Genomic DNA, 27,349 nt, shown 5'->3' with positions numbered 1-27,349 from the left:
CTACAATATAATTGCCAGAAGATTCCTAACCACAGTCGCGCTGCTGGTGTAGGAGCGATAAGCTTCAGTGAACATCAGTAAAGAACCCCTGGATTCTAGGAATAGTGAATGGTATCTCTATTCACCAATTTTATTGACACCTCCATCTTTGTTTGCCCTACTGAATTAAAAATACTTTCTTAAATTGTTTCTATCAAATATACAGTAGCACTTCAGTTGACTGGACTGGGTGTTGGTATTGATATTCTGTACTTGGTGAAGCAAACTCACCAAGCATCTCGGCTGTGTGAGATAATGGAAAAAACCACTATGGGTTTTGGCATGAGACAAATCTGCCTTGAGTCTAACCTCTTCGGATCTTAGTCTCAGCAAATGTAAGTTTAGCGGAATGTCCCACAGCTGGAAAGATTAAATGAAGCGATATATGAAGCAGAGCATAGTACCTAGCACATAGAACAGAGAGTGGTTCTTTTTCATCTACTCAGACAGGGGCAGAGAGATGGGGGCGGGAGCAAAGAAGGAGATGCACCTTGGGGCCCAGGTCTATGGGTTCACAGAGCAAAGACCTTCATCTGCAAACTCTAGACCAAATGTGTAGTGAGAGGTCACAAACACATTATGTTGCCCCTGGTACCGATTACCTTCCCAACCCCACTGTGCCTCTAGGCTTTCTAGAATAGAAACAGCAGCACAGCAATATGTCTAAAAATAGGAGATCAATAGTGAGCAGGGCATGGCTGTCCTTATGGAAGGAAAAAATAAATGCCAAGGAAAGCAGCTGGGACTAATGAACTCCGCATTAGCTGTATTCCATTCTTTCAACTTAAGTCAAATGTCGGTCCCCATTAGGCAATTGGCTTTGACAGGAGCTGTGCTAATTACCACTTACCAATCTTTAATTTCTGGGTAAAAGCAAAAGGAAAAAAACTAATGGATTTTTCATTTTCCAGAGAGAAAGGAATAAAATAATAGTAGTCTGTAAAAAAAAAAAACTGCATTAATTACAAGAATTATTAATGTGCCTTTACTAACCAGATTATTTAGCTGTTTAATTTCCTAATTCTTCTTTTTTTTTTTTGCCTTCAGAGTTTTTCTCCTCATTTTATTTGGAGAGTTTTGCTTTAAATTGCTTTGGCTGTATCTTATATTACTTGAAGTCTTTAAGGACCTTGGAAATGATTTAGTCTGAGCCCCTCGCTACTATCTGAATCATCTGTACAGCTCTGACAAATGTGGTCCTCAGCTTGTTTGGAAAACCTCCAATGTGGGTGCACTAAACAATGGGCAAGGTGGGTAAATCCCACATTCATTGTTCACTGAGTGGTAAAGATCAGCATGAATCCAGTTCCACCTGGAAGTAGATCCGGTCCTCACCTTCCCACATCTGTGCTTATTGCCAGCGGCCCAAGTGGCACACTCTCTCTCAAACAGCCAGCCCCTCAAAGTTGCATTGGAGCTCACAAGTTAGAAGGACTATGTCCTTCAGGCTGCCAGATAGGCAAACACCAGCCTCTGCTAGTTCTGCTGGCCACCTGTATTGCTGTTGTTGTTGTCAGATGGTGTCGAGTCAGTTCCGACTCATACTGACCCTATGTACAACAGAACAAAACACTACCCAGTCCTGCACCATTCTCACAATCCTTGCTGTTTGAGTCAATTGTTACAGCCACTGTGTCAATCCATCTCTTTGAGGGTCTTCCATTTTTTTTTGCAGACCCTCTACTAAGCATGATGTCCTTCTCCAGGGACTAGTCCCTCCCGATAACATGTTCAAAACATCTGGGACAAAGTCTCGCCATCCTCGCTTCTAAGGAACATTCTGGCTCTACTTCTTCCAAGACAGATTTGTTCATTGTTTTGGGAGTCCATGTTATATTCAGTATTTTTTGCCAACACCATGATTCAAAGGCATCAATTTTTCTTTGGTCTTCCTTATTCATCGTCCAGCTTCTGCATGCATATGAGGTGATTGAAAATTACACTTGAGATGTTTCAACAAGCAGATGCAGTGCAGGAAGTGCTCACTTGTCTATACCAAGAAATTTGGAAGACAGCTATCTGGCCAACCAACTGGAAAGTTAATCATAGATCGTAGATTTTTATTCAGTATTTCCCCATATCATGTTATAAGAACTATCACCAAAATTTTTTTTAGCTTTTTCTCGGGCTTCTAATTATTTTAATAAGGCAAGCACATATATTATTGAACTATGAATGGAAAGTTAATATATATTTTTATTAAGTTTATGAGAAGTAAAACCAGTTGCCGGTGGTGCAGATGGTTAACGTGCTTGGCTGCTAACCACAAGATTGCCGGTCCAAGTCCAGCCAGAGGCACTTTGGAAGAAAGGGCTGGTAATCTACTTCCGAGAAAAAAATCAACCATTGAAAACTCTATGGAGCACAGTTCTACTGTGACACACATGGCGTCTCTATGAGTTGGAATCAACTCAACAGCAACTATTTGTTTTTTTAATGAGAAACCAGAAATAGTAGGCTGCCCAGAATGTTCTTCTTATTAATACATAAATGATTTTTCCTTTTCTGATTTGTTTAAAATGGGACAAATCCACGGAAGGAGCTACTGTTATGGAAATGTGGGTTATCCCTTCAGCAAATGCTGCTTAAATCACATTTTTAAGTATGTCCTGTGAGCTTACTGGTCTGAATTTCCTAAAGCCTGGAGTAGTTTGCTGTCAGCCCTGAGATAGACTACCAATGGATTGCTGTTGAAGGCTGATGTTACACTCAACTCTTCCACAATGGTCGAGGATCTACTCTGGTTCCAAATACTAGAAATAATAGCAAGAGAATAAACTCGAAGTTGCGAAGGTCCTGATGGCCCAGGTCTACAAACTTGGCTATATTAAACTACCTAAAGCTATACTTTAAGTCTGCCAAAAACCTGATGGTAGGAATTTACCATTTTATGCTAACTTATTAATCATGAGCAAATTAACATGCAGCCAGTGCTGTCAAGTCCCCTCAACTAAGGCAGACAGTATTATTACTGTGGAGTCCCTGGGTGGTGTAGTACTGACATAAAGGTTGGCAGTTCAAGTCCACCCAGAGGCACCTCAAAAGAAAGCCTTGACAAACTAATTCCGAAAAATCAGCTATTGAACACCCTTTAGAGGACGGTTCTACTCTGACATACACAAGACCAACATGAGTCAGAATCAACTCAACAGCAACTGGCAGTTTTTGCTACATTACTAGCCTCATTATCCTTCATATATTACTTAATTAAAAGTTAAAATTTCCAATCTTAAGGACTGTACATGTATAGCCCCAATTTAGGCTGCAAAACAATGTGCAGTTTTTTCACCTAGAAAAATCTTAGAAGACAAAGTTCTGAAGGTTGGCTGGCCTTTCAGGCAGGCATCTTCCACCAGTGCACTGACCCAGTTACTGGTCTCTGAAAGCTGCTGTGTTTGGAAACGTGGATGCTATTACGGCTCTTCCCTCACATTATACTTTACTCAGCCAGTAATTATGAATATGAGCTCAGCTCTGTGGAAAACAGAATAGAATGGTCAGCAGTCCTACTCTGTGAGCCTGCTCCCCTGGAGTCCAGAGAAGAGGATAGTACAGTGCATTCCGCCAGCTTCTGCCCTTTTTTCCCATGTTCGGCCTCTACCTTCAGAAAATTTCCGTAACCCCAGGTGTGAATTTTATCAATTTTAGTTTAAAAGTTCTCTGAATTTTAAACTAAGTTCTAAAGTTTCACATCTGAAAACCTTCACACTGGAAGTTTCCTTTAGAGTCTACAATTCAGAGTCTTAAAAAACATTGTGTTTTCAAGCAAGATTTCAGTGCTATGGGAGAGAATTAAAGGTTGGATAAGGGTTCTGAAACTGAGGGACCTGTTCAGTCCCAACTTCATCTGAGCAGACCCAAGTCCGGGTCACTGTGCAGTTTGGCAGCTGCTCTGCATTACATTGCAGTCAGTGGAAACATTTTCCCTTCTTTCAACCCTCATTCACTGTCACCTCTGTGAAAATTGTTGAGGAAAGGGGAAATTAATATGACAATTATATACACAACACGTATCTACTTATCACTGAACGAAGTCTGGATACTTGGGACAGACTGCACTTTGATGTAGGCAGGCTACAGGGAGGGCAACAGCACTGATCATTGTGTTTGGTTTGGGATAATACTTTTATAAGGAGTCCCTGGGTGGTGCAGTGGTTAAAGCCCTCAGCTGCTAACCAAATGATCAATGGTTCGAACCTACCAGCTGTTCCGTGGGAGAAAGATGTGGCAGTCTGCTCCAGTAAAGATTACAGCCTTGAAAACCCTATGGGGCAGTTGTCTTCCCTATAGGGTCGCTGTGAGTTAGAATTGACTCAACAGCGGTGGGTTTGGTTTGGGTTTGGGTGGCACAAACATTTAAGTACTTGCGTACTAGCCAAAAGGTTGGCAGTTTGAACCCACCCAAAGGTGCTTCAGAAGACAGACCTGGCAATCTGCTTCCAAAAGGTCACAGCCTTCAAAACCCTACAGAGCAGTTCTATTCTGCACACGTGGGGTTGCCATGAGTCAGAACAGACTCAACTGCAACTAACAACAAAAAACTCTTAGAAGTAGACTTCAGTCCTCACAGAGCAAGTTTGAAGCTCCATGAAAATAATTATAAGAAATTAACATAAGGACTCTAATCAAAATGGGCATTTCCTAACGGCAGGTTTGAATGTTCCTCTTTAAGCACATCAGCATGAGGCTGGTATCTGTTCAATAGCATAACATTTATTTAAAATTCATTTTAGTTAAAACACGGGGAATAATCATTCTGCTCTTTGAGCACAATGTGAAAGAAAATTTGCTTTTAATGTGAGGAAAATATTTTTTAAATTAGACACTGTACATCAAAATAAACTAAGATGTTATACTGAACTCTGAAACATGTAGCCTTTAGCTATTTTACATCGAAGAAAGGAGGATGGAGATAAAAGCTTCCCAATGGCTGCACTGAGGATGGAAGTAGTAAAGCTACAAAAAAATTTTTTTTTCCACCAGGTACAAGCAAAATGCTTTATTAACCGAACTAAAGAAGGTAAGAAAGAGATAGCACTGTGTAGAAAAGACATCATTAAAAATTTAAAAGCTATGAAAATTTTAATAAAAAATGTTCACTTTGGGCTCCAAATTACTCTAGACACTGTCATTTTGGAGTGTTACTCAAGTTTAAATTAAAAGTATGTTTCAAATTACATGGGAAAGAAAAGATAGCATGTGTGAAGGAATGGACCCAGGAATCCCAATTCTATAAGAACCCAGAAAAAGTGAAGGAAGCAACACAAACAGAAGCCTGTACACCAACATCCACTGCAGCACTTTAACAATAGCCAAAAGGTGGGAGGGAACAACCAAAATGTCCATCAACAGATGAATGAATAAAGTGTGGTTCATACACACAATGGAATATTACTCAGCTATCAATAAACGAAGTCCTCACGCATATGCCGCAACATGGATAAACCTTGAAAACTTTATGCTGAGTGAAATAAGTCAGTCTCACTTATATGAAATAAGCAAATATATAGAACCAAAGATTAGTAGTGGTTACCAGGAGTGCACAACTTGAAGAATATGACCGATGTCACTGAACTGGACATGTTGTACATGCAGAAATTGCTGAGATGGATTGTGTTTTGTTAGGTATACTTTCACAACAATACAATTAAAAAAAGAAGAAGAAACGTCACTGCTGCTTAACTCATTTTATTTCAGTCCATCATTACACTTCCCTGCAGGAGTGATCACGAGCCGAGTTTTACTTGCAGGAGGAGAAGGTCTTCCAGAAGAAATTCTTGCAGGGAGCTTTCTCTCGGCGTGTGGCCTGCGGAGGGGGCAGGCCATCCTGCCGCTTGGCCACCTTTCTCGCCTCCCCACCCAGGAAGGGCACTGTCCCGGCCTGGGAGGTCCACTCGTTCCACCAGGCTAGGAAAGTCAAGAGGCCATTTTTCTTTATTTCCACCACTTCCTGTAGATGCTTTTAAAAAGAAGCAAATGGCAAAGGAAAGAAAAATCAGCTATCGGGTTCAGCCAGCATTGAAAGATACAGAACATTTTTCTGATTTTAACAGGAAGAAAGATGTTCTAAACAATAAAGCACATTCCATCTAAGGGGTGGGAAAGTGAAGAGAAGGCCTGGAAGAAAATGCCTGAGAAAAGAAAGGTGACAGTTCTCAGTCAAGGAGAAAAAAAAAAAAAGCTTGTTTTGCCCTTAAAGAACTTCTGTTGAGGTCCTCATTAGACAGCTAAGGAAATATATCATCTTCCCCTGTCAAGCGACTAGCCACCAAGAAGCCCCCTGAGTCAGATCAGGCTTATTTTGCTTGTTTTTTCCATCTTTGGTCATATTCCTGGCTGTCCACGAATTTCTCTTTGAGGCAGTAGTTTTTGAGACTATAACTTGGGAGGCTATAGAGCCTAGCCTTTCAAATTCCTTAGAAAGAGTCTAGGAGTAACCTGGTGATAAATGACCTGTCTGAAACTCGTCTGGTAATTTTAGAGAAAAATCCATTTTTAATGGTCAAGTTTATGTACTCTTTCTTGGAACTTTTTCAAAATGGAAAAAAGAGAGCAGTAAATCACCTCATGAAGTTACAAATTCTCACAATGGAAATGTAATGATGTCAATTAATCTGGGCCAGTGAAGACACACGCTGTATGTCTAAATTCAGGCTCCAGAAGCAGGCGTGGCTGCACAGACAGCACCTTGACCGCTGCAGTAGGCTGGCATAATCACACTGCAAAGACCGGCAGGTTTCTAGCCAACTTCAAAGGTCCAAAAGGGGGTATCCTAGTACCGTGGGGACATGACAGAGCTCAGCCCTGCCTTCTCTCCTATTCACGAACTCAGCACACGGACCCACAGGCTCTAAGACGTGAGGTGCTGGAGAATCCACAGATGTGGCCAAACATACAGCAGACAGACAGACATACAGAAAAGTGGGCTGGCCTGTGCCTGGACCTGTACTCACCCCACTGTCTGTGCCAGGGAGGCTGTCCCCCAGGGGCAGGGTGGCGATGGCCGTGGCCCCTGGAAGCATCAGCAGGAGGCAGAGGGTCAGCGGCATTCTGAGGCCACGGGCACGGCTCTCCAGCCCTGCTGCTGCTCACCTTCTTGGTAACTCTGAAATCGCCGTTTTGTGGATTTGGGTCTCTTCTTTGGGGACTGTGGGTAGAGTGGGGGTTTAAGCTCAACCTCCAGCCCTGTTTTTTGATATATATACATATCTAAAGCCATACCCCCCTTTCCTCACTCTCAAGCAGTGACGCATTTCGCCCCAGCAATCAGTGCCCCCCAAAGCGCTTTTGGATTGGATTTAACCCCTTAATTAAAGCCTCAGGTCTTTTCCTGCGTTTAGAGTGAATTTGCTCTTAATTTGGAATGCATGTGCACTTGCTTCTAAAGAAGTACTACTTCCTCGTAATTATGCCTATGGCAAGCAGGAAGTCATGAGAACAAAACCAAGTGATTTAACATAATATAAAATTAGCCTTGGATAAGGAGCTTAACATCTGAAACGTTGCCCACATAAAGTATGACTGAATCTGTCACAGGCAGAAGAAACAAAGAGCTGATGAGGTCTCACAGCAACGTTTTGACAGCATCCACTAGTGTCAGCCAGTTGCAGGCAAGGACGCCCCTGACGGACACTACCCAGCGCTCCCTCTCAGCCCAGCAGGCCAGACACACTGTGCGCTAGCCCAGGCCTGCTCAAATTGTAAAGTGTACGTGAAATCACCTTAAATACGGATTTTGATGCAGTAGGTGAGTGGTGGTGGGGGCTGATAGTCTGCATTTCTAACAAGCTCCCAGGTGATGCTGAGTGTGGTATACAAGACTCTAACCTAGTGATTTTCAAGCTGCAGGTAACCACTCACTAGTGGGTCATAAGCCAGCACTTTGTTTTAATGAAATGAACAGAAAAGATAACAGTATGCCACGTGTAGTAACATAAATACTGTTTCACATTGTATGTGTGTATCAGGTGTAACGTCTTCTTACTCTGATCCTAGTCCCCACAAACACAGAAACTCTGGCGTGCCCTGCACCTGCCCAGCTCCCAGGGGCTCACTCTCCTCCGGAAGCCATTGCCATGGCTGGGAAATGCAGAACCTTAGGTCCTTGACTGCCGCCTCCTGGCATTTCCTCACAGGTCCGAGTTTCAGCATCTCACCAACAAATGCATAAACCCCCTTCACCCAACTGAAGACAGCTTGTCAGATTTGAGACATCTATCTCAACATGCTGGTTGTTAGCTGCTGTCAGGCTGCCCCCGACTTATGGCAACCCTTTGCTGCCCTGTCCTGAGCCATCCCCATGACTGGTTGCAGATCAGACCATTAGGGTTTTCACTGGCTGATTTTCTCACATAGATCGCCAGGCCTTTCTTCCGAGTCTGTCTTAGTCTGGAAGCTCTGCTGAAACCTGTTCAGCATCATAACAACACACAAACCCACTGACAGGTGGTGGCTGTGCTTTAGGTGCACTGGCCAGGAACTGAATCCAGGTCTTCAGTATGGAAGGCAAGAATTCTACCACTGAACCACCACTGCCCCTCAAACATACTTAGGGAACATGAATATCCGAGACAAAGCTCTAAACTGAAAAACTGAAGTGCAGCAAACAGAGAAGTGACAGCTCTCCAGAAGTGAGCAATGCCGTTTTCAGTTTTCCAAAGTCCTGGTTCACACCCCTTCACAAAGGGAAATCTAGACCTTAAATTTCACTTTGCCACAGGCTGTCTGTTAGATTATTTTAGGATTCTAGGTAAAATTAGCATGACCTGATGACCATTTGTTGCTTAGTCCTTTTTTTTCTATACCAGTATAATTTTTTTGACTAAGGTAATTCCCACATTTACAACCTGCGTTATGCAGATGAAACAACCTTGCTTGCTGAACGAGGACTTGAAGCACTGATGAAGATCAAAGACCACAGCCTTCAGTAGGAATTATGCCTCAACATAAGGAAAATAAAAATTCTCACAACTGGACCAATAAGCAACATGAAGATAAAGAGAGAGAAGACTGAAGTTCTCATGAATTTCATTTTCCTTGGATCCGCAATCAACATCCATGGACGCACCAGTCAAGAAATCAAAAGACGTATTCCATTGGGCAAGTCTGCTGCAAAAGGCCTCTTTAAAGTACTGAAAAGCAAAGATGTCACCTTGAAGACTAAGATGCGCCTAACCCAAGCCATGGTGTTTTCAACCACCTCCTATGCATGTGAAAGCTGGACAAGGAGTAAGGAAGACCAAAAATGAACTGATGCCTTTGTTGTGGTGCTGGCGAAGAATACTGAATATACCATGGACTGCCAAAAGAATGAACAAATCTGTCTTGGAAGAAGTACACCCAGAACCCTCCTTAGAAGCAAGGATGGCGAGACTGCGTCTCACACCCTTTGGACATGTTGTCAGGAGGGATCAGTCCCTGGAGAAGGACATCATGCTTGGTAAAGTAGAGGGTCAGGGAAAAAGAGGAAGACCCTCAACGAGATGAACTGACACAGTGGCTGCAACGATGGGCTCAAGCATAACGACTGGGAGGATGGCACACGACCGGGCACCGTTTCATTCTGTTGTACATAGGGTTGCTATGAGTCAGAACTGACTTGACAGCACCTAACAACAATTTCCACAAATGGCATTAAAATTTTGAGGTGTTCTTGCAGATGAAAAATTCATATCCCTATTTTTGCAGATTTTAGTCAATGGACTCCAACTTTCTGAGCAGCTGGTCCTTACCCACACCCTCACAGAGCCGTTATATTCTAGCTAGGGGGATAGGATACATACTCTACAAATGAAAGAAAAGATGTAAATTTCCAGCGGAATAGTAAGTGTGCTGAGGAAGGTTGTGTGCTGCAGGTTGGGGAAGGCCGCATACTATTTTACTACTGTTTTCAAGATGGCAACATACTTTAGCATTTAAAGGTGAGGGATCTAGACTAGATCCCTGGCATTACCATTTAATCAACCTCTTGGTGCTCCCAGTTTCCTCACCTATAAAATGGGGAAACAGTACCTACTACCTACTTCGTAGAGTTGTTTTGAGGACCGAAGGGGATCATTAAAGCACTTAACACAAGCAGAACACACAGCAGACAGCCAGTGCATGTAAGGAATTGTTAAAAAGACAGCCCCAATCACTTACTCTCCCATCAGTACAAAGGGCGCCTACTGCCAAACGCTAGGAATCCCTGATTACAGCCACGTAATGTGAGCAAGGGCTGCTCCAAATCCCAGGAGCACATCTTAGTTAGATTACAGGGGACAAGTACTCATGGGGTGCCTTTCACATGCCAGACACTAGAGAAGGTGATGAGTGATCACTGTGCAGCACCCCAAAGTCTGCCCTCATGGAGCTGATAATTTAATGTTTTATGCAATAATGTATATTTCTGAAAAGATATACAATGGGAGCTTTGATTAAAGGGAACTCAGTACTGAATTCTTTTGAAAAACACACACCACCAACATACCAGTTGCCACTGAATCAACTCCGACTCATGGCGACCCCATCGGTGCTCCATAGGGTTTTCAGTGGCTGATTTTTCGGAAGTAGATCACCAGGCCTTTCTTCCAAGGTAACTGTGGGTGTACTCAAACCTCCAACCTTTCAATTAGCAGCTGAGAGCATTAACTGTTTGCATCATCCAGGAAGACAAAGATTGCTTCCTCTCGAGGGCAGAACTAGTACCTAGATAGAAATTAGAAGGTGGAAGATTTTTCTCTGTATATGTAAGAATCTTGTAACAATTAGAGTATCCAATAATGGAAAGAGCACTCTATCCCTGGTGTAGTAATGAGCTCTCTGTACTTGGAGGAGTTCAACAGAGCCTGGGGAACCATATGTCAGGAACGTTGGTGAATGGGTTCCTAGGTTGGTTCCTATGTTGGAGGTTGGACTAAGTGATCTCTACAGATTCTTTCTAGATTCTATAAATTTAGGAAAGAGAAGAAGCATGGCCTGATTAACCTTTATTAGACATTTGGGTTTTAAGGTATTAGGTGCAGACAAGCCAGCGTACCTCTTGCAGTGCATTCCAGCTGCTGCTGGGTACAGAAGGGAACATTTTGAAACTGCCTTGGCTCTAGCTGATGTCAGTAATAAAAAATTAACATAGAATCTTGTTTCCAGCTTTTTGAGGAACTGGTGTAATCAAGAAGACAACAAATGTTTTAAATGCAAATTGCACCAAACTACACGTTAGGATAGAGTTTCAATGTATTTCAAAGACATCTGCTTCTTTATATGGTTAGTCATCTGTAGGTCTTGTGAAAGTTCAGATGAGCTTCCAGGCCTCTGAGGAAGCAAGCTCACTGAGAAGGGCCCTCTAGAGCTCCTTTCTGCCGGAGATGGAGTGGTAAAGGGTGACCAACATCACCTTGGAACTTCCAGAGTAACTAATCCCTCATTGGAATGCGTAGTGGGAATGAGGAGGCTTGTGAGAACATGGGGAGCAGAGTCAGCGATTCCTTACAGTCTGGTCATTCCTGTTTTAATCCCTGAAAAATGTGTTCTAAGACCACTGTCTAAAATACAGACACACACACACACACACACACACAGACTCACTGCGGTCAAGTCGATTCTGACTCATAGAGACCCTATAGGACAGCACAGAACTGCACCATAGAGTTTCCAAGGAGCACCTGGTGGATTCGAACTGCCGACCTCTTCGTTAGCAGCCATAGCACTTAACCACTTCGCCACCAGGGTTTCCAAAATACAAACGGGACATGCATAAATATGCCAAACAAACCAGAAGATTATATGAAAGTCAAGCCTATACTCTCATTTGGTTAGAAAACCTCATGTTAACATACTTGTGCCAACCAGGAGTGAGGACACCCATGCACATGGCTTCACCATTTCTAGCCGTGTAGATACTGAGTTTCAGGAGCTATAGAAATCTATAAACGTAAGATGCGTTATGATAGTTTCTACCCATTTCCTTTGTCATGTACAACCTTGCTGGGAAGTATTTTTAACCCTATTTCACTGATAAGAACACAAAGTTTCAGAAAGTCAGTTACTAGAGTTGCAGAACCAGGATGCAAATCTAGACCCATTTGGCCTTTGAAAAGTCCACTGGTACCTATTCTATAAACTCTTCTTGATGAGGGGTTTAAAGCGAGCTTATCCAAAGATGAAGCTGCTTACAGCTTTCTGGCTGAAATAATGCTGGAAGACTTTATGATCGGCTTTTCTTTCACTGGTGTGACACACAGATGTTACAATTATTACCTAAGATTGAAATGGTTAGTTGCAGAACCCGAAGTCATGAAATTTGAAGTCACTGCTTTCCTACAGCCATGGCTTAGCATCTGCCTTTGAGAGTCAGACTTTAAGGTGTCTTTTGCTCATCATATTTGGACATGGGTGGTAAAAATTCTATCCAAGATGCCTGCCCCTTTCTCTCATGCCCACTAGAGTCAGCACCCCTGAACGTGAATACCATCTCTACTAATCAATAGTCTGGTGACCTTGGGCAGCTGGTTACTCTCATCAAGTTTGTCTGCTTGTCAAAAAATGGGGATAATCAGATCTACCCTGATAGAGCTGTGAAGATTCAAGGGAGCCCCCAGTGCAGTGCCTGGCACACAGGAAGGGCTCTGTCAAGGCCAGTACCCTCTCTTTGCCCTGACTGCCCCTAAAGGAAGAGGCATACCCTGGACCTCAAAGAAATCCCCGAGTGAAGTGAAGACAGAACTGGGCTCTTGGAAGCATCTCACAAAAAAGAGAGGACAAAACACTGAAGCGTCTTGGAGGAGCAGTCCTGGATTGTACTTCTGCCCAGAAGAACCACAGTTTAATAACAAAATAGCCAGAGAAATGTTACACAAAGTGTGTTACTGGAGGAAATCACCTCCAAAAAGTAAAAAGGACCATTTCCTAACATCCACCTTTTTACCTGTGATCACAGGTGACATGGGCTTAAAACAATATCCTAACATTGCTCATCAGAAGAGCTAAATGAATACAGCTTTGCTCATTTATCTTTCAGAGACTGTCATTTAGCCTGGAAAATTACGTAAGAGAATTAAAAAAAAATAACAACAACAACGAAGATTTTTTGCTCTAAAAAGCTGACCGTGTTTAATTTCTAACACCATTCTAATTTCAACAGATACCATTTCTAACATACCATTCAAAGATAATACCTTTTTTACGTGCTTAAGTAAAACATGGGAATATCTTAAGAGTTTCTAGTTCTCTTTTCAAGTAGCTTTTGAAGTCAATGACTTAGAGAATATAGGACAAAAAGCCTCCTGGCCTTTTTTTCCTAATCTCCACTTAGAATCCCCTTTGTGACAATACGCATCTCTGGGTGGCTCTAACTGCTGAAGACTGCTTTTCCAAGTGGCGTTAAGTCTAATTCTCACTTTCCACTACTCCAGCCTCTGCCAGCTCCCTTGAATCTTTGTTTCCATTCTCGAACTTCTTTTTCTTCTTTGCCTTTTGTTCCAGGTTAAACTGAGCAATCTCTTCATTTTTCTCTGTGATATATTTTAGCTACAAAAAAAAAAAAAAAAAAAATTAATAATAAGTGAAAGAATTGTATTTGTACCTGATTGTAAAACCATTTTTATTAATCTAAAAAATAAAACCTACATCTTCCCCTACCATTCCCACTCAAAGAATTTGGGTGGAAAAACTTGGATTACATTTCTTAGGCTTAATACAACTTCATTTTTTTCCTAGAAAAAGGAATCAATGCAAAAATTAATTCACTGCTACTCGTATATCTTCTAAGCAGTATACTCTGTAATGGATTGAATTGCGTCCCCCAAAAATGTGTGTCAACATGGTTAGGCCATGTGTAGTTGTCCTCCATTTTGTGATTTTTCTATGTATTATAGATCATAATCTCTGCCCGTAGTTAAAGAAGATTAGGGTAGGATGTAACACCCTTGCTCAGGCCACATTCCTGATCCAGCGTAAAGGGATTTTCCCTGGGGTGTGGCCTGCACCACGTTTTATCTCTCAAGAGATAAAAGGAAAAGGAAGCAAGCAGAGAGTTTGGGACCTCATACCACCAAGAAAGCAGCACCAGGAACAGAGTGCATCCTTTGGACCCAGGGTCCCTGCGCCTGAGAAGCTCCTTGACCATGAGAAGATTGAGGACAAGGACGTTCTTCCAGAGCTGAGAGAGAGAGAAAGCCTTCCCCTGGAGCTGACGCCTTGAATTTGTACTTTCAGCCTACTTTACTGTGAGGAAATAAATTTCTCTTTGTTACAGCCATCCACTTGTGGTATTTCTATTATAGCAGCGCTAGATAACTAAGACATACTCCAATGTAGAAGTTCCTTGACAATCAAAAGAATTAAAACTTGGAGCTTGTATAAGGCATGTCAATCACAGATATGCTCTACAAAGCACAAATAACAATCACCATCCCCCTAAACTTATTCAGCTAAAATTTACAGAGCAACTACGATGTACCAAGTACTGGGGATACAAGGTAAATAAGACAAGGCCTCTGCCCTCACAGATGACTTAGTCAAATGTGTAAATTTCACTACAACTCTTTGGTCATAAGGTTGTGACAGATAAAAAAACATTAAGAGTACAAAATAAAAACAACATTCTAAGGTAAACAAATATGCAATCAGCAGATGACTTTCCAATTAATATTGTAAGATGACTTGCCTTGAACATTCCTTTGAATGTTCTTAGAAACTGGTCTCTGAAGCAGACCAAGTTATGACACTGTAGAGAATTTATGAAGAGAGAGAAATGTCTTTCCACTAATACACAGAACCACCAAGCACCTTAGCTATGTTACCTAGGAATCACATTATCCTTAACCTTGACTTTAAACTTCGGAGAAAGGATATTAGACAAGCAGAGGGAAAGAAGACAGCACAATGGAAACAGCATTAGAGTCAGGGTTTGAAGACAAAGGTCCAACTATCAACCCACTCAGAGAGCTTCATATTTAACTTTAGAAGGTTACTGAACTTCAGTTGCCTAGTTTGTAAAATGAGGCTAATAAGTTGTGTTATCCTAACCCTCTGTTCTACAGGGTTGGATCATGCCCACCCCCACACCCCAATTCATGTCCACTCATAACATCAGAATGTGACCTACTTTAGAAACGGGATCTTTGCAGATGTAATTAGTTAAGATGAGGTTATACTGGAGTCGGGTGGGCCCTAAATCCAATGACTGGTGTCCTTACATGAAGAGGAGACAGACACACAGGGAAGATGCCATGTGGAGACAGAAGACTGGAGAGAAGCACCAGAAATTGGAGTCATGCAGCCACAAACCAAGGAACGCCTTGGGGCTACCAGAAGCTGAAAGAGGCAAGGAAAGATCCTTCCCCTAGAGACTGCAGAGGGAGCATGGTGCTGCTAACACCTTGATTTTGGACGTCCTGCCTCCAGAACTGTGAGAAAATAAATTCATGTTTTTTTAGGCTACCCAGTTTATGGTTATTTTTCCTAGGCAGCCCTAGGAAACGAATACACCCTCACAGGGTGATTGTGAAGATTAAATAACATACATGAAATAGTATCTATAAAAGTTCCGCGTAAACTGTCAAGTGCTATCCAAAGTCACACAACAAGCATTTATGAAGCACCTAAGTACTCCGCACCAGGCACTGTTCTAAGCATTGCAGATGGAACGGAGAGCAGAGAGATAGAAACCCCTGCCCTCGTGGAGCTCGTATTACAGGAAGGAGCATAAACTAGTTTAACTATCAGCATTAGACCAAGTCAGGTGTCCTCACAAGTGTCCTGGATCCACCAGGGGCCCCAGCGACCAGCCTGAAACTATCAGATGTCCCTGGTGCCAATGTCCTCACCTGTAAAATGAGGACTCGGTCAGAATGATTTCTAAGTTCCTTTCCAACTCTAGACTTCTTTGAAAAGATAGAAAATGTGCTCCTTTTCCTGCACAGCCTGGCCGGACACATACTCCTCCCACGCTTGGCCCATCAGGAGAATTGTGGGCACCAGAACGAAACTATTCCCACAGACTCTGGTCTGTGACCTGTCTCTGACATCATGCTGTAAATGAAACGTGGGACCAAAGTTTTGAGATATTACAAAATCCAGAGGGTGCTGATTAGAAAACTTGAAATTGGCTTAGTAAGGTCCATCATAATGAAAGAATGACCATAAATTATAGGCAGGTCTGAATGGGTCAACCACCTCTAGTTTTTAATGCAAAGTGCCCTGGGGGATAACTTCATGGCTTGCAGTGATTAATTGGAAATAATGCATTCTGATGGGAAAGGGGAGTGAGGAAAGAAATTCATCTCTCACCAGTGAATTGCTCCTCCTGGCTAAGAGCTTCACATCCTCCGTGTTAATTGTGCTTCTTTTTGCATGTCTGTAGAAAGGGCAGAAACAATTCACTAAAATGTTTGGTATTATTTCAAGTTTTGATGAAACACAAAAGTCTATGGTCAAACTTCAAAAGAGCAAGGCTTTCTAAGAGCCCATCTTCCTAGATTAAGGTCATTAAGCAACAGTGGCACAAAAATGAGTGAAGTTACCAGCCAAGATACCAATTAAGTAAAGAGAAAGCAGAACCCATCTGTCTACCTCTGTCCAAGGGCCAATGGTGCCTGAAGAGTAGGAATACAAGAAAAGAGTCTGCACAGTTAAAACTCTTCCAAAAGTGACTTGCTTGGTCACAAAAAAACCAAGAAGAGCAATGTAAAACTTCAGTGGAGAGAAAAAATGGAGAGAGTCCCACAATACAAAGAATGCCTCTGTTTAAGCAGATGTGAAATAGAGAACAAAGAATTTCCAAGAAGCATGGTTTCACTTATACCAAGATCCTGAAGCTCTTCTCCAAGGACTAAATTACAGGAAATGGCTTACGCAGGAAAAGGCTACTACATCATTCCGCAACAAGGAGTTAATGCATTTCCTCACCCATATCCTAGGTAGAGCAAAGAACGTCATTTAAACTGGAGTCTGTTTCTTGTTCACAACTGGGACCCAAATTCTCATTCCAGTCCTCTATCTTTGCTTTAAAAGGTAATTTGACAAATGGAGCCATGGAGGGTGGATGAACCCCTGAAACTATTGCTCTGTAATAATCTTTGAACACTGGACCAAAAATATCCCCTGAAATCTTCTTAAAACCAAACAGTAGTTTCGCTTAAATAGTAAGAAAGTTCTGCCTTGAGCATTATGCTCTTTTAAGAACTATCTATAAGGGATCAAATTGACAACAGCAACTCAAAAGATTAGATAGGAACCTTAGGGGACAATAAGTTTATGTTAACGGGGGAGGAAAAGGAGGGTGAGAATGGTTGCACAACTTGAAGAATGTAATCAGTGTCACTAAATTGTACACACGGAAAACTACTGAATTGGTGTATGTTTTGCTGTACATATTCTCAACGATAAAAAAACTGCAAAAAAAAGGTAATTTGAGATAATAGGCTCTTTTCAATAAGTTTATTCTGAACTACAGCCTCTCTTTCCATTTCCAACTTCCCAAAAAATAAGTAGGAATGGTTCATCTTTGTATCCTCAATAACTAAGCGCCCAGAATGTTGTAAATCCTCACTAAATACCTGTTGAGTTAAAGATAAAATCACACTGAAATTATACTCCACAATTCAGCCAAACTAATCCTACACATCCTGTTAAGTGTGCAAATATCATCTCATCATGACTGATAGTATCTGCCTGTCATGACAATAGCCACCTCAGAAGGTCAAAAGCTAATACAGTAGCTGCCACAGAGAGCCCGCCGATGTTCTGGGGTGGAGACTAGTAAGCGCCCATGGACACAGAGAGAGAGCCCTGGTCTCAATCACAACCAGGATGCTCTGTCTGCCGGTATTTATGTCTGGATTTACATTTTTCTTATTGCTGTTAGCTGCTGCCGACTCAGCCTCTGCCTCATGGCAACCCCACGCACAACGAAACAAAACAGTGCCCGATCCTGCATCACCCGCATGATTGGTTGCAGATCAGACCATTGTGATCCATAGGGTTTTCATGGGCTGCTTTTCACCAGGCCTTTCTTCTAGTCCGTCTCAGTCTGGAAGCGCCACTGAAAGCTATTCAGCATCACCGCAACACAAAAACCTCCACTGAAAGATGGGTGATGGCTGTGCTTGAGGTATAGTGGCCGGACCCAAACCTGGGTCTCCCTCACGGAAGAGGAGAATTCTACTACTGAACTACCTTGCTCCCCTCAACAGCTTTTATCCAAACTCTTTCACTTAAAAGACAATTTCCTTCCTCATGGCACTTACCATCTACGTAAGACATACACACTTCCCCCACAATATACGACAAAAGAAAATCAACCCTCTAATGTAATTATAAAACAGAGTATGTGAAAGCTTAGTGTCACAATGCTAAACATTTCTAATTTCACCTTCATTTTTAGAATTTTTAGAAAACTGTTTTTAAAATTTCATTGTCTTTTTCCACAGCTAACACAGAAATGGCAAGTGTGGGTAATAAATGTATTTCTCAGGAGACATGGGGGAGACGATGGGCCACACATAAGTTAACAATGAATAAGCCATGTGAGCTATCAATATCCCATAATACTATCTCATCCCTTTTGGCCAAGTTGAAGATACTAAGGGGTTTTTAGGGACTAATATATACAGGAATAGGAAAGATTTAAAGCTTGCCCTCTGAGAACCTACTGCTTTAATTCATTCAGAATATTCATCCGAGAAACAAAGAGCTAATAGGAGCAAGGTGAAAAGTACGGAGTGTGGGAGAAGCTGGCACCAAGTCAGAAATGGTAGCAAATTAGAAAGCCTTAGCCCTTTCAGGCCTTAGTCATTCAAATTGCTTCATAAAAGCAATTTGTTGCAATTGTTTTCAATTACCTAAGGTACTAATTGAAGAGACGAGCGTAAATCACCTGTAAAAGCTAAAGCTTCACCCACTGAAAGCAAGTCGCCCACTTTTCAAGGAGTATGTCTTAGTCGTGACAAACGTGGCAAATGAAAGCCTCTGGCTGTAGACGGTGCTGTCATTATCTGTACACCTGTGAGCAATTATATCTGCCAACACAATGTCGCCCCAACACCAAAGAGGCAGAAAGACCCCAAAAGGAGCGTTCTCAGGCCCGGGGCAATTGCCTTTTGTCCCATCCTCTTTTCCCTCCTACAAAGCTTCAAACCACCCCACAGAAAACATTTTTAAAATACACACCACACACATTCAGAGTCCAGGAGACATTATTCATATCTTTTTAATCTAGAACTGAATAACTTCTGTTCTTTAACAGAAAATACTTGGAAAACTTTAAAAAATGGCAAATCAAGTTTGAATTGACGTGATTATAGCAGGCATTACATTCTTGCAGCATCACAATTAGACACGAGCCTCCACAAAATACCAAAAATTGAATTGCTAAAGTGCTCCTGAAACACATCACCAGATGGAGAATATCAATAGAAGGTAAACACAGCATCAGATAATCCAGTTCTCTACCCACCTGGCAAACATTTCAAGGTCTTTTGCAAAATTTTCTGAAAGAGAAGAGATGCACTTTAGCTCCCATTGCCTCAATCTTGTTCCACACAGATGAAAAGTGAAATGTCTGTTCTACAGTAAGTACGGTGACTAATACAACAAACCTTTTAAAGGTGAGGAAGTACCATTTCAGGCAGCCCAAGCATTTTATAACCGCCGTTAGCCACTTTATTCATTACGAACGCCTTGTCCTTCCCTGCACCTTCTACCCTTTATTATAAGCCTTCTGTTCATTGTGGCTACACCTTTCGTTCCTAGAAACTATGCTTTAACTTTAATTTTTGCTACAAGTTAGGGCTTGTGAGGGCATTAATTTTCTCTGAAGTCAAGCAAATACCGATGCCACAAGTTCAGCTACCAAATAAACTATGGGTAGTATAAAAATGTTACAAAGCATTGAAATAAAAAATGTAATGTCTAATGTTCCAGGCATCAGAGCAGTTTATTAAAACACAATAAAATAAAGGTGCTGATGTCCCAGTGTTAACGTGCTGTTGTTAGTTGCCGTCAAGTTGATTCCGGCTCATGGTGACTCCATGTGGAGTAGAACCAGTTGCCAGGGCTGTCTTCTGAGGTCCCTCTGAGTGGGTTCGAACTGCCAACCTCTCAGCTAGTAGTCAGGCATTTAACTGATTGTGTACCCAGGGACTCCTGTAGTGTTAATTTAATAGAAAAAAAAATATAGTTGTTTTCATAAAATATCCAAATCTTACCTCCAGGAAAACAAATACATTGATTGAATAGCTCATGATGAGAATCTTCTTTGCCTCTTGGGAATACATGCCACAGCACCCACTTACCCATTTCTCCCAGGGAAAATCCACCTTCAGGACTTCACTCAGAACTTATATACTTACACACATACATACATACTTACACACATACATACATACACACACACACACATCTACGGGGACCATGGCTACATACCGCACTGTCGAAAAGTCACCTCCGAAATCGCTGCAATGGTCTGTTTGCTGAACTGCATCTCTTTATCTGATGCAACTTCCTCACAAAGACAACCAACTGTGTAGTGAACTGCTGCCTTTAGCCTCTGGGGGGGAAAAGTTTCATGGATAAAGTTGCAAATAAGAGCTTTCCACATCTTAAAAAATTAAGACCAAGGAGAGCGGTCTGCTTAGCCTAATTCCTTCAGCATTTCCCATAATGGCCAAGTGACTTTTCAAATGCACTAATAAACTAATTGAGACCCTCTGGAGTGCCCTGTAGAAACATTACTTCACAGTTATGATTTAGGTCAGGTAAAGATAAGGAATTAAGGTGGCAGGCCAGTAGTGACAGAAGACAGACTGGTACCTGCAAAGTATCTGCTTCCCTTTACTCAAGTTATGGCACAAATATTTGCTGAATTGCTATGAGTAAAAGGCACATGCTAGGTGTTTGGAAGAACACAATGAGAAACTAGTCTGGGATTTTGTCCTCAAAGCAGTTCATCAAATAAACCCACAAGGATTCCACTTCTCTGCTGTAAGTTCATGCCAGCCCCAAGCCTGCATGACTCAAAAAAGACCAGGACAACACCGGGAAAGGCTCATGAGGGTGCATCTCACCCCTCTTGATTTGGACGTTTGTTAGCCAGCATCAGCAGGGCCCTCCCTTCTCCTTAGCAACATTTTTAGATACTGGAAAATATCTCTCTTCCCTACGCAGAGGTATAAAGTACCAAGAGAGAGAAGAGGATGAACCTCAAGATAGATGCTACACAAGCTCAGCAAAGGTCTTGTGTCAACAAACTTTTGTTGAGGCCCTGTCTGTGTGTGTTCCGTCTCTGTGGCAGAGACACAGCTAAGCTGGACATGGTGACAAGCGAACCCACAATAGCATGCAATCTACCAGCAAGTGCTCACAGTACAGGCAAGAGGCGGAGGAGCTGCAAAAACCCCAGCCCAGGACCCTGGGGTAGAGGCCAAGGAGACCTTCCTTAGTTTGGAGATCAGGAGTCTAAGTAAGTTGAGACCTTTGGTAGCAGGGGCCAGATGGACCATCAATCTGGGAGAGATGAACACTTTTTAAGGTCATTTTTTTCAGATATGTGTGGAGAAGGAGTACAGGATATGGATCCTTCTGAGTGCTCACGGGCTCCAGGAAGCTTTCTCTGTCCCTCCTTCCTCCCCACTCTGGCCTGGGCTAGGTGCCTTCTTTGATGCTGCTCACATCACTGTGCTTAGTGGCTAAATCACTAGACTGTAAACTCCTCAAAGGCAAGACCTGTGAGTTTTGCTCATCACCGTTTACCTAGTGCCCAGAACAGTTGGCTGAATGAATGGGGAGGTCCTCTACTGGCTTACCACTGAATAGAGAATGAGGTTCAAATTTCTCTGCCTGAACTTAATCCTGTAAAATTGAACATCTCCGCACCCTTAGTTATTTAATCAGGAAGCACTTATTCAGTGTCTATTGAGAGCCAGACTCTGCACTAGAGGCTAAGAATACAAAAAAAGAAAAAGACAGCTCCTGCTCTCAAGTTTATCTCCAACTACACTGTTTAACACTTCAAAACCATCAATAATGAAAGACAAAGAGAAGGTGGAAAACTGTTCCAGAGAAGACCAAAGAGACAGTATTACTAAAAGCAATGCATGATCCTTGATTGGATCCTGGATGAAGAAAAAGACGACTAGAAGAAACATCTTTGGGACAACTGGAGAAATTTCAATATGGACTATACACTAGATAACAGGATTTTATCAATATTACAATTTCTAAATGTTATAATTTATTGATTTTATGTACAGTACCCTTGTTTTTAGAGATGCATACTAAAGTATTAAAAGTTTAAAGGCAAAGTATTAAGGTATCTGTAATTCTCAAATGATTCAAGAAAAAAAGCAAAGGAGCAATATAGCAAAATGTTAACAACTGCTGAAACAAGGTGAAGGGCATATTCATGCTCAGTTCACTATTCTTCCAACTATTCTCAAGGTTGGAATATTTCAAAATAAAAAGGAGAGAGACACCTGAACACTTCATAGGAAGAAAATTCGCATGCATTGAGCTCATTCATGTGTGTCTTCAGTTAACCCTTTTGAGGGTGCCTCCAAAGGTTTTTGCGTTAAACCTCTTTACAGCACTGTTGTCATTTGTACTTAGGACTCTGCCACACTGTATTCCTGGTGCTGATTAAGGAATGACCGAAAACCCACAAATACCCTGAGAAGTGGCTATTATTATGCCAATTTTACGTATAAGAAAATTGAGTTTTGGCCAGTCAACACAACCAGTAAGCTGGTGTAGCCGATGTTTGAACCCAGATCTTAAGTATGGGCTCTGGAAACGGAATGATGGGTTTGAATCCAGGCTCCCAAACATCCTCTCTGAGGCTCAGTCTCCCCATCTGAAAACGGACAATATAAAAGGCACCTCAGCCAGTATTTCGGCTCCTTTCACGTACTAAGCACCGTGCTCAGTGCTTTACATGGATTCCCTCAAAGCTCACACGCCACTTTCACAACAACCCTGTATGAAATAGGTAATGTCGCTATCCCCACTTCACAGAAGCGGAGACTGAGTAGTCGTCACAACGTTAGAAAGCGGCTCCGCAGGGTCCCTGGAATCCTCCTCGGGCTGTTGTAGGGGAGGACAAGGCGTGCCCCACTCTTAGCACCCTCCAGGCGTGTGGCAAGTGCCCGGGCACCACTAGCCAAAAGCTCAATCGCTCCACTAGCGGTATCTCCTCGGCTTAGGGAGGCACCCCGCGCCGTACGTCCTATAGTTGGACCCTAAAACGGCCCGGCGCGCTCCCTGCCCAGCAGCACGCCCAGCTCCGGCCCGCGTTGCCGTGGAAACCACCTCCCAGTACCACCCGCGGCACCCCAGGGGCTGCTTGCGCAGGCGCACGAGGCGGCCCAGCCTTGGTAAAGTGCGCGCCCACCACCCCGAGAGGCACCTAGGATAAGCCAGGCCGAGACTTCCGGCCTTTTCCTCTCCAGAAACTCGACGTCGTCCTTTCCCAGCCCAACCGGAACCCCGTTTTCCTGTACCTGTTGGTAAGAGAATCGCTGCTGCTCCTCAGCCTCCTCGTCCTCCATCACAGCGGGCCGGCCTGGGCCGAAAGAGGTGGAGGTTGCGATGGCCCCGTCTGATTTTTCCCGCCGCGGCGCGTGGCCGCGCGAGAAAACCGAGCGCGAAGCTGCACTCTGCGGCGCGCGCATGCGCCCTCAGGCGGCGGCTTCAGGGAGGCTCTTTCGCGGTCGGCTCCGGCCTCGTCACCTGCGTTGCGCCACCCCAGCCGGTGACGCCGCGGGCGTGACTGGCCAGTTCACTCAGTGCCTGGCACAGTGGTTAACGGCAGGTTCTCTGGGAAAAAGTGTGCGCGTAGGTAGAGTACGTTATAGGATGCATAGCACACAATTTACAAATACTAATGAAATATAGTACCCTGTTGTAAATTCCATACATTTATAACTTGAGTGTGACTTGCAAAATCCACTGTGAGCTTTTATAATCCTGTCACCAACAAGGAAGCCCTGGTGGCGTAGAGGTTAAGAGCTATGGCTGCTAACCAAGAGGTCGGCAGTTCGGATCCACCAGGCGCACCTTGGAAACGGTATGGGGCGGTTCTACTGTGTCCTATAGGTTCGCTGTGAGTCCGGACCGACTCGACGGCAGCGGGTTTGGCTTGGCTGGTTTTTTATCACCAACGATACTGTCACAAAACCAGACGGAATAAATGCTTGATCACTGCTGCGTTCATCTCATCGTCATTGACAAAGGAGCGTAGTTTTGACATGAATGTTGACTAATGTTCTTTAATTAAAAAAAGAAAAAAAGATTCCGACTCAGCGACCCTGCAGGACAGAGTAGAACTGCCCCAGAGTTTCCAAGGATGGAATCTTTATGGAGCAGACTGCTGCATCTTTCTCCCCCAGAGCCCCTGGTGGGTTTCATCTTTCTGTTAGCAGCTGAATGCTTTACCATCTCCTTCTGAATTCTCTTCAGTAACTTCACCCCTTCCCAACTTCACTTATTTTGAGCTTCACTCTTACCTCAGTGACATAATTCAGCTCTTTGCTGAATCAATACAGTAAGAGCTTTCAAATACTGGAAGAATACTTCCTCAGGTTTTTGGTGCTATTCACAATGTAAAGGCTACTGAAATGATAACACTTTAAGCCTGATTTGCAGCATTAACGTTTTCTCTTCACTTTCTTAAGAGGCCAATCAACAATAAATCAAGTAGCAGTTTGTAGCATTTGCCCATTTCCATGGTGTAAATACTGCCACCTTGTCTGATTTCTAACTACCAACAGGAGCTTAGTGAACTCACTAGGGAAGAGAGGTGCCATCACCCATCTACTACACAGACACAATAGATGTAAATAATGTCAAGAGCATAGACAATAGTAAAATGTAACATAATGAAGAGTTGATGAGTTTTGGGTCTTTTTTGCCTTTGTTTTTAATATAATTTAAGTGTAAGTTCATATAACTTAGTTTTTAATAATGGCTGTTTGTCAGTTGGTTTTCAAAATTCCTGAAAATTTAGAAATCAGTTCTCAATAGCCCGTAGGAGCTGGCTCTAGCACAGCCTGGCACATAGGAAATGCCCATTAAATTAATTCAAAGTTGAAAGAACACACTGGCTTGTTTTTAAAAACCAGTTGCTGTCGGGTTGACTCCAACTCATGGCCACCCTGTGTGTGTCAGAGTAGAGCTGTGATCCATAGGGTTTTCATGCTGATTACCAGGCCTTTCTTCCAAGGCATCTCTGAGTGGACTTGATCCCCCAACCTTTTGGTCAGCAGCTGCGCATGTTAACGGGATTGTAATTACTGATAGATAAATGTATGCCTGTCGACTTTTCAAGAGCCTGATTGCTTGATGCATCGCCAGTGCTTACCAAACGTCTGTTGAAGTTGTAAATATTAGCATCTCAATGACTAGGTGACAAAGCAGAGATTCCTTAATGATTGATAGACTAGGCCCTCAGATCATCAGCAGTGTAAGGGCCCCAAATATTTTTTTAAGAAAGCTGACTTTGATATATTTGATACATATCTTTTTAAGCATCTTTGCAATTACCAAGGGAAAGAAAACAGTATTTTTGGACCTCCTCCCATTTAAGGTTTAGTGTTAACGTTTACTTTGAATTTCCTGTATTTCCAACAGCTGCTCCCTGTATGTTAAAATCACCCACCTTTTTTGACAAATGCGAAACTAAGAAAAGAAGTGTGCTCAAGGTTTGTTTTTATTTGTGCATAGTTGGTAAGCCATACAAGTAACTTCCCTCTTACTATCTCTGTGGAGAAACTCAGGAATAAAGAGTAAGTAGTTGTGGATGAAGAATCACACAAAGATTTCCTCTTCTGACTCATTACCAGGTTGTTGGCCCACATCATTACTCTTTTAGCTGAATCCTAAGTGATGGGGACAGAGGAGGCAGAGACTCAATGTAAAAAGTTGTTAGGGGTGGAGTATTTGCATAACCTAAGGATTTTACTCTTCAAAATCTATGAAGAGTTCTTTTTTTTCTAACAGTGATTACAGTTTTATTGTAGGAAGAAAAACTACAGAGATATATAGGGCAAGGTCTGAGAAGGTTCTCAAAGCACAGCTTCAGTGTCCCAAAGAGCACATTACCCTACCACATACATGGATGTCTTTCACCAACCAGGAAGCTCGTGGAGCTTCAGTGTCCAGAGCTTTTATTTGAGATCTCATTACATAATACAAACTCCAGCCCTTCTTCCCTGAGGTCAGTTGATATCAGGAGGTGATCATGAGATGGGTCTTTCTAGCCTGGCCAGCCCCCACCCCACAATTACCTCATCACCTCACCTAACCTGTATGTGTGGTCTGTATTCCTTACGGAAGACAGTTAATTCCAAGGTTTTGTTTTGTTAGAAATTATGTCTCAGGAACTGAGGGCAAAGACCAAATCTTTTGGGAAAAGTTAATGTAAACCCCACACCAGCATTCCTCTCAGATTGTTCTTTCTCTAGTCTTGGGTACTCTCCTCACATGCATAGTGGATAGTACTCTACAGAATACTGAAGGGGGACTCTCTGTAGGTCTCCTAGGTTTTTTCTCTGTATAACTCCTTTGTCTCTGGTACTTTATTCTGTGGGCATTAGCTACCGTGGTCTCCCCAGACAAAGGGTTCTTGAAAACACTAAGCTCTAACACATGTAAATCATTGTACCAATTTATGGAATGATGTCCCCCACGATTTTAAGCGAAAGAAAACAACTTGTAGATTAGTATGTACGGAATAACCTTATTTTTGTCTTTTTGAAAAAGGCCATGTGCGTGTATATGTGGTACCTAAACATGTTTGAACGACTAGAAAAAGAGCTGGAAGAATACGTGGTTAACTTCTGAGGAAAGGGTTGGGGACAACAGGAAGAAGGCAGATAAGGGCACTTAACATTTTCACTTGTTCTATAAAACTGTACTTAGCATGTTTTTAACAGGCATGTATTACTCTTGTGATGGAGGATAAGCACATCAGCCACCTTTTCTGTCACCCCCCCCCCATGCAAGTCCCCTACTCCCCAGGGACGCAGAGGGCTGAGACACAGAGAACCTCTTTTTGGGGGGATTTAGGCCTTTGGTCAATTTCCACCGAATCTGATCAGTGGGTGGTATCTAGGGGTGACAGATACCTCTGGCCTCTTCTCCCCACTGCTCCCTGGGGAGGCTAGTTTCCTGGGATGTTCCTGCATCCCAAATCCAAAGCCTGTGCTGTGGGCAGGCTGCCTTCTGTCCTTCTGTTGCCACCCTCTCCCATCTAACAGCAAACCGGGGCAGTGGTGAGCCCAGACCTGCAGCACTGAGGAAGGCAGCTGTGGTGAGGAGCTCAGGCTTCCAGGGTAGA

At 42.8% G+C, this 27,349-nt stretch overlaps 2 protein-coding genes across 2 annotated transcripts; both read right to left on the bottom strand.

The window, feature by feature from the left end:
• Window positions 1-4,023: 4,023 nt before the first annotated feature.
• Window positions 4,024-12,984, bottom strand: CORT (cortistatin). Its single transcript, XM_003413476.3, has 3 exons — window positions 10,508-12,984; window positions 6,993-7,186; window positions 4,024-5,998 (listed from the first exon to the last, which is right to left on the bottom strand). Exons 2-3 carry the CDS (start codon window positions 7,086-7,088, stop codon window positions 5,780-5,782), a joined length of 315 nt encoding a protein of 104 aa, XP_003413524.1. The 5' UTR covers window positions 7,089-7,186; window positions 10,508-12,984; the 3' UTR covers window positions 4,024-5,779.
• A 117-nt stretch (window positions 12,985-13,101) lies between these two features.
• CENPS (centromere protein S) lies at window positions 13,102-23,683 on the bottom strand. The gene is made up of 5 exons (XM_003413474.4): window positions 23,514-23,683; window positions 20,443-20,566; window positions 19,475-19,508; window positions 16,309-16,375; window positions 13,102-13,545 (listed from the first exon to the last, which is right to left on the bottom strand). The coding sequence occupies exons 1-5, from the start codon at window positions 23,559-23,561 to the stop codon at window positions 13,405-13,407; spliced, it is 414 nt and encodes a 137-aa protein (XP_003413522.1). The 5' UTR covers window positions 23,562-23,683; the 3' UTR covers window positions 13,102-13,404.
• Window positions 23,684-27,349: the final 3,666 nt, after the last annotated feature.

This window comes from Loxodonta africana, chromosome 3, assembly GCF_030014295.1.
Source record: "Loxodonta africana isolate mLoxAfr1 chromosome 3, mLoxAfr1.hap2, whole genome shotgun sequence".
NCBI classification, from domain to species: Eukaryota; Metazoa; Chordata; class Mammalia; order Proboscidea; family Elephantidae; genus Loxodonta; species Loxodonta africana.
This window is presented reverse-complemented; position numbering and strand designations above follow the sequence as displayed.

Bases quoted from the DNA above. Each gene is read 5' to 3' on its own strand.
- CENPS (XM_003413474.4), bottom strand. From the start codon at position 23,561: ATGGAGGACGAGGAGGCTGAGGAGCAGCAGCGATTCTCTTACCAACAG. The intron at 20,567-23,513 runs GTACAGGAAAAC...TTTCCCCCCCAG, and splicing joins AGCGATTCTCTTACCAACAG to AGGCTAAAGGCAGCAGTTCA. The intron at 13,546-16,308 runs GTGAGAGATGAA...TTTTTTTTGTAG, and splicing joins CCAGGAGGAGCAATTCACTG to CTAAAATATATCACAGAGAA.
- CORT (XM_003413476.3), bottom strand. From the start codon at position 7,088: ATGCCGCTGACCCTCTGCCTCCTGCTGATGCTTCCAGGGGCCACGGCC. The intron at 5,999-6,992 runs GTGAGTACAGGT...TCTTTTTAAAAG, and splicing joins TCCCTGGCACAGACAGTGGG to CATCTACAGGAAGTGGTGGA.